Genomic DNA, 9225 nt, shown 5'->3' with positions numbered 1-9225 from the left:
TGTTTGTTGACGTTTCTGATTCCATCTTTAATGCAAGTTATATTAGACAAATACACAATATGAAATCTTACCATACAGTCAACTTGTTCTTGGACCTCTTACTTTAAAGTTCATTCAAGTCGTTGTCTTCGTGGTGTATTCCTAGGTTGAATATATCATGTTTGATGATATTTTTTCGTACAGCTTGTAGGCTCTGCCTACAGGGGATCAGTCATGACGTGTCCAGGCTCAGACTCTGGGACCTGACGTGTCCAGGTATCAGACTCTGGGACCTGACGTGTCCAGGTGTCAGACTCTGGGACCTGACGTGTCCAGGCTCAGACTCTGGGACCTGACGTGTCCAGGTATCAGACTCTGGGACCTGACGTGTCCAGGTGTCAGACTCTGGGACCTGACGTGTCCAGGCTCAGACTCTGGGACCTGACGTGTCCAGGTATCAGACTCTGGGACCTGACGTGTCCAGGCTCAGACTCTGGGACCTGACGTGTCCAGGCTCAGACTCTGGGACCTGACGTGTCCAGGTATCAGACTCTGGGACCTGACGTGTCCAGGTGTCAAGACTCTGGGACCTGACGTGTCCAGGTGTCAGACTCTGGGACCTGACGTGTCCAGGTATCAGACTCTGGGACCTGACGTGTCCAGGTGTCAGACTCTGGGACCTGACGTGTCCAGGTGTCAGACTCTGGGACCTCCTTATAAAGCTGTCCCATGAGGTCCAGTCTAGAATACACGTCCAGATAACAGAGAAACTGTCCACACCCCAGCATGCTCAGGCAGAGGGGGGGGAGCCCCAGGAGGGTGCGTCCTGGGCTGTGACCGCCCCTCTCAGGGCCTGTAGCCTATCACGGTGCAGGGGGTCTGCCCCCCCGGCCGCATCCTCGTCCAGTGACTGTCGCATGCAGGTTCTGAGGCGCTGGATGCCCAGTCCGGTGGCAGCAGAGATGGGAACCACGTCTCTGAAGAGAATGTTCTTTCTGGGAACCATGTCTTCAGGCAGCAAGTGGAAGAACTCTGCAGTGTGGAGGAACACAGAACAAAACACTGTGAAACTATGTTCTGGAATAGACAGAGCCAGAACACAGCGAGTGGGGGGAGGGTGGAGGGAGGGTGGAGGTAGGGTGGAGGGAGGGTGGAGGGAGGGTGAAGCTGGTGTTGAGGAGGTTACCATTCGGGTTGTTCAGTTGCTCCAGCAGCTCAGCCAGCCTGTCCTCTGCATCAGGCAGGTCCATCTTGTTCACCACCAACACAGCACGCTTGGAGAGGATCTCCTCTTTGTACAACTCCAGCTCCTGACGAGAGACAGAGAGAATCAGTGGAGGATTACAACTATTTGAAGATAGGGTGGAGAGAGTTTCCTGAGGGGATGAGAGATGAGAGAAAGCAATTCACATATGGAAAGAATTGAGATCATAGAACAGAGTGGGCAAGAGAGTGGGACAGATAAAAGAGGGATGAATTCAGATAGCTCAGGGCTCTCTCTCTCTCACGTCAGCAGGAGTGGGAGGTTATCGTTCCCAGTTCTCTTCTCTCACCTTGGTTAAAAGCTGCACAGCTTCAAAGGCCGACCTGAACGCTGTGTTGCTTGCAAGCTGGAAACCGCAAACATCCACCTACGACAGGGACATGACGAGAGTGTGGACAGGATTTAGCTGCATGTCACAGTGTAACATGGAGATGGTGAAAAACTCTGGATTAAGTTTACAATAGAAAACGACAACTCATGATCATCCTAAACTGTATGTGAATGTTAAGGAGGAAGGCTAGGAGGTCTTCATGCTCTGTTTAGACTTGCTACCATGTCACCTGCCTGTGTTTAAAGCCTCCAGTCTCTAAACAAGAGTTGCGAAGAGGTCTCACATATCAGGGTTGTCTTGGGTTCAGACTAGCATTGTGTGATGCTCTTACCACAAACAGCAGTTGCTTGGTCCTCTCCACATGTTTGAGGAACTTGTGACCCATTCCTTTGTTCATGTGCGCTCCCTCAATCAACCCTGGAAGGTCTGCTACAGAAATCTACAGCAATCAGAGAAGAACGAATGGAAACCTGGTATCACCTGGTAACAACGCAGTCAGAATACAGAAGAGGATGTCCTCTTTAATGTCTCTTACCTGTTTAAAGTCTTCATACATGACTTGGCCAATCTCTGGCCTTAGAGTGGTGACTGCACAATAACAAGACAAAAGTAGAGTTTTAGACCTCAGTAGATGACAAGTGATAAACTGAAAGAACATAGGAAACTGTGTGTGTGTGTTTGAACTCACAGGCATAGCTGGCGATCTGGGGTTTGGCATGAGACAAGGCTTTCAGTAGAGAAGACTTTCCTGCATTGGGGAACCTGATGAAGAAGAAAGATGAGGTAATATGAGACGATCTCATGGCTGTCTACTGTCATGCAAAATCAGGTCAAGTACGCCAGTCTTCCTCCCTCACCCCACAAGGCCCAGGTCTGCGATAAGTTTGAGGTCCAGCCGGATATGTTTGGACTGGCCCTGACTGGGCTGGAACCCAGAGCGGAAGGACCCCCCCTGCCCTCCTCGGGCCACCAGCACACTGTCTCCTTCCACATTCAGCTCACCTACAGTAAGAAGACAAACGTGTTATGTGTCATAGCATCGCAGACGTCAACCATCTTTGGCCAGCAACTAATCACATCGGTTTCTGACTCACCAAGAACTTTGCCATTGTCAGTAGTGACGGTAACACCAGTGGGCGCCAGTATCTGCTGGTCCGGCCCTTTCTCGCCTTTCAGCGCCCGGACGCTGTTAACACACACAGTGTGAGACGAACTGGGTCCACGAGATAAAGGGCAAAACCCTGGCATGTCAGTCTGACGTACCTACTGTTCATTCCTACTCCAGCGACGAAGCGTTTCTGTGGATACTTAGCCTTGATCTTCTTTAGAGTAATTTCTTTTTTTGCCACCACCAAAACATCTCCGCCTTTCCCTCCCTGCCCTCCGAGCCGGGGTAGTCCCATCCCTCCGCTGCCTCCTCGGACATACAGACGCAGGTTGTCCACGAAGTTTCCATACTGTGGAGAGTTGGAAGGGGGAAAGGAAGATGGCAGCTATTTGTATTATTACATATAACAGAACAAATAGCCAAAATAGAAACGTACTTGTTTACACAGATGTACACCTATATCTACATTATCTACTAGCTAGTCCGATTTCTTGCCGTCTGAAAAACTAAACATTTTACTTTGTTTTCATATTATCGTCTCCCTTTAACTAGATGACTTATTTTCTGTGACAAAAGGACATAAAAGCAGGAAGGTGTTAATAGGTGATGGTGGGACAGCTAGTTTAGGTATAACTAACTAGCTACCTAGCTAGCTAGCTTGAATACCCACGTTGTAGTTCTTAATTACCGTTAGCACATACTGATATTGGATAGTTAAAGCTAGCTCACTACTAACCTTCCGGAAACAAGTCCTACTCATCCAGACCATTTTGAATATTGCTCATACGATCACTTTCATCACAGACAGCAAACTGGCTAGCAAGTTAAAGAACGAAGGTCAATGAGCGACAACAACACAGTCCGCTAGAAATCGTTGGCTAGCTAGCAAAAGCATGGCCTACTGTCACACGCTTGGGTGGGCGGGACAAAAATTATCGCTGACCACTGATTGGATTTGTTAAAAGTCGATCAAAACGTAAGCAAAGGTTAAATAGTCAGTAGGCTACTATTATTAAAGCCTACTATTTGGTCAACTTTTCTGTGAAACAAACACAAATGGGATGAAATGTAATTATTAATAAATATTAACAAATATAACGAGATACACGTATATAGGCCTATTACAAATTATTATAAAAGTATAGCCTATAAACATTTTTTTTTATTTTACAATGTGATAGACTCTAAATAGCCTAGCCTAATGTAGGCTAAAAATATAACGTCAAACGCTTTCGTATTTTTTTTCGTGCATTGTAATATTTTCTTTTGAGTCGACTATCCTTTTAAACAGTATTCGCATACATCACTGATTGATTGGTTCATCCATTTCTCCACTCATGTTAGATCAGGCAGTTGGCCTGTGTGTTTCCTTGAGCTGCGTGCGAGCTGACAGCTTGTCACCTGCATGACGCGGGGCGATGTGGCTATAAAATAGTCAGTCAGCTCATATGTTCGAAAATCATAAGGCAGTTGTTGCAGGCTGGGAGACAGCCAACTTATCGCCTTGTACTGTAAGTAGCGTAAACCTTCTTGAGAAATAAGAAAAAACATAGCCTATTTCTTGTTGGAATTGTTTATAGGAAACAGACAATTTGACTGAGGGAAAAAAGGTTTATTTAGTAACTTTGTAAATACAGTAAAGATATATTTTTAAAAAATCATATTAATCGACACATGTGTTGGTCGCGGGATGCATGAGAATATGTGTTAAACGCACATAACGAGATTCATTAATTGGCCTAAAACTGGAGCAAACATTTCTTAGAAACGCTGGAAAATGTAATTCGTCACATTAATAATGCATGTATGGTTAATTGGTTACACTTATTTTTTTCCCTCAGTTTAAGATGTATAAAGTTGGGCTATATTATATATACGTGAATGTACGTACGTGATGACTGGATTGTTTCTGTCACAGCGCTAGATGATGTTCATCGACCCGGGGCTGTGGAGGCATCTCCTGTGTGTCCTCCTCGCTCTCTGCGCTCCTCGCTCCGCCGCCATGCCCAACCTAATTATAGGCCCCGGCGGTATCGGTAGGTCTCCGGGGCACCTGGGAGAGATCGACCAGGGCTGCTGGGATTCTTCATCCCTTGCAGTGATCCAGACGAGGCGGCTGCGGGTGGCAGACAGCGTGACAGCTCTTTGGGACTTCATGACTTTTCTCCGCGCGTCGCAGCAGCAAAGGCACAACGACCTCTTCCTGGACCTCGCGCAACACTTCTGGGCCATGTACGTGGACTGCGTGCTATCCCGTGCGCACGGGCTGGGGAAGCGCTACACCACCCTGTCCGAATTTAGAATCACGGAATTATCCCCAAATTACGCACGGAATTACGCATAGTGTGGGTGCGGATTACTGCGCACAGAATTCTGCACTTTAGCCCAGACACGCTGGTAGGGTTAGAATGGTCTATCAGTCCCATCAATTTGGAACTGAACAATTGGGCATTGCAAAAAAACTAAAAGCAAACATCGAATCATGCTAGATGACCCACCTGGACGATTGAGGGTAACTTGTCACTTTTGTTGTTTTACCAACATGTAAGACCAAAAAATTATAATACGATTTAAATATATGATTCAATGTTATACATATATCATATGTAGGGCCTATTAGAAAAGACCCAGAGGCCACAATAAATTAACAATAAAAATCGGATAACATGAAAGTCGTTGCATTTACTTTTTATACCTGCTGATTGCATGATTGATATTGTGAGATGCCTTTGTGTGGTTATTTGGTAAATAACGGTCGCCTAAAGCTTTGAACCACACAACAATCTATTTCCCTTGGGAGGCACGTGCTTTTATGTCTACGAGAGACTAAATAAGTCCTGTAGTAATGAAATATATAAAATCATATTTATATTTTAATGTTTTTACGTTTACGTTTTTACAATGGTTATAGAAGATGGCATTCCCAAATGGCTAAAACAATTGGGCACTCTGATGGTTAAACGTACCAATATGCGCTAAATGTATTCCTAAATGTTGTAGCATTCTAGAAAGATTTAAAAAAATAAAGTCAGTAAAGCTAGTTCATGCTACAGAAAGACTGAATGCCGTACCGGGCTGCTCACGGTTCGATGTTTCTACGAGCCATGAGAAGACGATTTGTCGAAATCGGATGAAACTGATCCAGGATGGAGCTTTAAACTAAAAGGTCTATGAATCTGGGCTCGCCCTCTTTGCCTGGCGATGCAGTGAGATGCGCATGTGATACACAAATCAAACACTGAACCCGGCTCCTTTCTCCTTCAGGACAACATGGATGTGTCTTTAGGGCGTCAGAAATGGTTATGTCTGAAAAACCTCTGATGTGTTCATACCGAGCGGTCCACTTCTATTAAGGGAGGGAGAGCGAGAGAGCTCCCCCTCTCTCTGTCTCGCTCTCTCTCCCGGGGGGGGGGGGGCGGGGAGGAGAGAGAGAGAGAGAGAGAGAGAGAGAGAGAGAGAGAGAGAGAGAGAGAGAGGAAGGCTGTTATCTCATGACTTTGGCTCGGTAGGTCCTCCCACCGGTGACTGCCTATTTAGACCGTTAAAACTGCGGCCGTTGGCCGTAATAAGAGGAGCGATTGGGAGACTGACAGATAAATCACACCGAGGTAAGTTGCCTTGCGAGACATACGCTGCTTTCTACTGAAGAGGTGAATTCTTAAAGGATGGCCGTGAGTGTGTGTGACCTAAATTATAAAAGGGTGATGCCATAACTGCTCTTTGCATGCACGTGCTCTATGTGTCGGATCCATAGAGGTCGGATCATCTGAAACAGCTAGACAGAGCGATGATGATGAAAGTGCAGGTCCGGTAGTGGGCTATGTGTACACGGTCCAAAAACGCTATGCATGTCCCACTGAAATAGAATAGAGCAGGTTTACTATAAAATACAAAATCTCCGACAATGGTCGTGGAATCATTCACTGTATTTATACGGTAGCAATGATTATTATGAATTATAGTTACAAATATTTGCAACATGACAGGCGTGATATGGTTTAAACCCATCTTTGTGGTTGCTGTGGAAGACTGATAAAATCAGTTGAATGACAAAAGGGTAGAACAAAATGAATGTCAGTTGTAGCCTACAATAAATGTAGCCTACATTACTGTACTGTATAACTGAACAGAATAACGATTAATTTTAATAGAATAAAATAAGTTTGTGCCCTACATATAGCCTATAATTCCTCTATAGCCTGTACACATGTCACACCACCCTCACACGAGCGCGTGCACAGACAGACCGTTTAAACAGGCAGAAAGTAGACATCCCGGCCAGACACAAGAGATTATTTACACAACAGAGTTGTGGTGTTTTTTAGGCTATATGGCATCCAATTTTCCTCCTTAACACTAATCTTCACTTTATCATCCGTCCTGCTCCTGTTGTGTACTTGACACATATTCAGCAGGGAAGTTAAACAATAAACTCTGTTCTTACATGTTTGGTTTAAGTGGTTCATTAAGACAGAAGACACCTGCCAGTAAGAGAGAGGGAACATGATCCACTGACTTGTTATAAACAGAACAGAATAATTGACCTACAATTCAAAAACGTATAAATTCACGCTGTCCTAAACTACAATTATATTATTAAACATAAATGGTTGAGTAAACACGATGAATAATTATATGATTAAATAAAGATGGTTCAAATAAATTCCCTGTTTCAGGTGCAATAACAGGACAGTGCTGGGGCTAAGTGAGTTCCCCTGCTCAGTCACACCGACAGCACAGCACCAACCCCCCCTCCTCCTTAACACAACACATGAAGAATCAAACAAGCAACAATGCCTTTGATTACTTTCTCTCTCTTCTCTCCTCATCCCTTTAGTCCTCCTCTTCCCCCGAGTGTGAGTTAACCGTCTGAATGTGAGGGTGTTACTAAATGGGGCGGTGGTGCGAGGATGCTAGCTTGTGTCTGCCAGCTAGAGCTGTGGCTGGGACCAAACAGGGTGTGCAATGTGTGGAATCTCAGTGCTTTCACTGAAAAGAGTAAACAGTCCAACGACCAGAAAACAACTCTGCCAGGGGCAGGTCATGGGGAGGGGGGAGAGAGCAGGGGGAGGAGAGGGGTGTTCAGGGGGGAGAGAGAATGGGGAGGAGAGGGGTGTTCAGGGGGGAGAGAGATTGGGGAGGAGAGGGGTGTTCAGGGGGGAGAGAGAATGGGGAGGAGAGGGGTGTTCAGGGGGGAGAGAGATTGGGGAGGAGAGGGGTGTTCAGGGGGGAGAGCAGGGGGAGGAGAGGGGTGTTTAGGGGGGAGAGAGAATGGGGAGGAGAGGGGTGTTCAGGGGGGAGAGAGCAGGGGGAGGAGAGGGGTGTTCAGGGGGGAGAGAGCAGGGGGAGGAGAGGGGTGTTCAGGGGGGAGAGAGAATGGGGAGGAGAGGGGTGTTCAGGGGGGAGAGAGATTGGGGAGGAGAGGGGTGTTCAGGGGGGAGAGAGAATGGGGAGGAGAGGGGTGTTCAGGGGGGAGAGAGATTGGGGAGGAGAGGGGTGTTCAGGGGGGAGAGCAGGGGGAGGAGAGGGGTGTTTAGGGGGGAGAGAGCAGGGGGAGGAGAGGGGTGTTTAGGGGGGGAGAGAGCAGGGGGAGGAGAGGGGTGTTCAGGGGGGAGTTGTGGGGGGCGCAGAAGTTTGGATGATAATGGTTGTGGAGCAGGTAGGCGGTGTTTGTCATGTAGCTACTGCAGGTGGAGGGGGGGTGTTTGGTTAGTATGCGTGGAGGCGGGCGGGGGGGTGGGGGAGGGTCTGGGCCCGGGGCCTGTCGGCATGCCAGGGCCCGGGGCCTGTCGGCATGCCAGGGCCCGGGGCCACTCCACCGGTGAAAAGGGCGGCAAAGACATAAACAGACCAGGCAGGATTAGGGCTCCCCGGAGGAGTGATCAGGGGGATTTGGCGCCCGGCGGGCACACAATGGCACTGTCACATAACACACAAACACACACTCTACACATGCTCAATGGCATAGTTTCACAACAGACCTGAGCCTACATAAATGTGATTAGAACTCCCTTTTGTTAGGGAAGCGGTGTTAACAGAGGCTTGCCCTGCTGCAGGCCTTGCTGCAGGGACTGGCCTGTGGAGGGGGGGGGCGTGTTGTGATTGTGGCTGGGTGCATGCACGTGTGTGTGTAGAGAAAGGGAGAGTCATGAATGTGTGTGTGTTAGGGAGGGACAATAACAGGATGAATAGAGTTTTTTTTGTTCCCACTGTATGCCTTTGTGTGTCAGCTGATTGCAACAGACAGAGGATTCCGCTCAAATCAAACAACAACACCTATAGCAGGGCTGACACCAGGGCTGACAGCAGGGCCGGTCTGGTTCAAACCTGTCCCGGCTAACAGGAGCATAATGCAGGGGGCACTGAGGCGAGGGCTCCATACCCTCTGAGCTGATAGGGTCGTTTTGCACTTTAATAAATTTAAAGAGGATTTTCCCCCCTCCTTTTTCTATTTTTCTCTCCGTCTCTCTCTCTGTCTCTCTCTCTGTGTGTCTCTCTCTGTCTCTCTCTCTGTGTGTCTCTCTCTGTCTTTCTCTGTGTCTC

The 9225-nt window shown here is 47.5% G+C and overlaps 1 protein-coding gene across 2 annotated transcripts; it reads right to left on the bottom strand.

Moving 5' to 3' along the window:
* On the bottom strand, nt 1-3594 carry gtpbp10 (GTP-binding protein 10 (putative)). Of its 2 annotated transcripts, none has more exons than XM_062466022.1 (11): nt 3419-3594; nt 2838-3031; nt 2669-2760; nt 2432-2576; nt 2263-2336; nt 2110-2162; nt 1906-2013; nt 1533-1610; nt 1166-1289; nt 509-1011; nt 1-391 (listed from the first exon to the last, which is right to left on the bottom strand). In XM_062466022.1, exons 1-10 carry the CDS (start codon nt 3449-3451, stop codon nt 770-772), a joined length of 1143 nt encoding a protein of 380 aa, XP_062322006.1. In that variant the 5' UTR covers nt 3452-3594; the 3' UTR covers nt 1-391; nt 509-769. The 2 variants fall into 2 exon arrangements, with proteins under 2 accessions (XP_062322006.1, XP_062322007.1); XM_062466023.1 differs by having other exon boundaries at nt 1-235; nt 562-1011.
* Nucleotides 3595-9225: the final 5631 nt, after the last annotated feature.

This window comes from Osmerus eperlanus, chromosome 7, assembly GCF_963692335.1.
Source record: "Osmerus eperlanus chromosome 7, fOsmEpe2.1, whole genome shotgun sequence".
Classification (NCBI taxonomy): domain Eukaryota; kingdom Metazoa; phylum Chordata; class Actinopteri; order Osmeriformes; family Osmeridae; genus Osmerus; species Osmerus eperlanus.
Note: the sequence above shows the minus strand (reverse complement) of the source record. Positions and strands in the feature narration are given on the sequence as shown.

Excerpts from the sequence above, each read along its gene's own strand:
- gtpbp10 (XM_062466022.1), bottom strand. The coding sequence starts at position 3,451 with ATGGTCTGGATGAGTAGGACTTGTTTCCGGAAG. Across the intron at positions 2,337-2,431 it reads GCAGACCTGGGCCTTGTGGG|GTTCCCCAATGCAGGAAAGT; the intron begins GTGAGGGAGGAA and ends CTTCTTCATCAG. Across the intron at positions 1,290-1,532 it reads CTGTGCAGCTTTTAACCAAG|GAGCTGGAGTTGTACAAAGA; the intron begins GTGAGAGAAGAG and ends GTCTCTCGTCAG.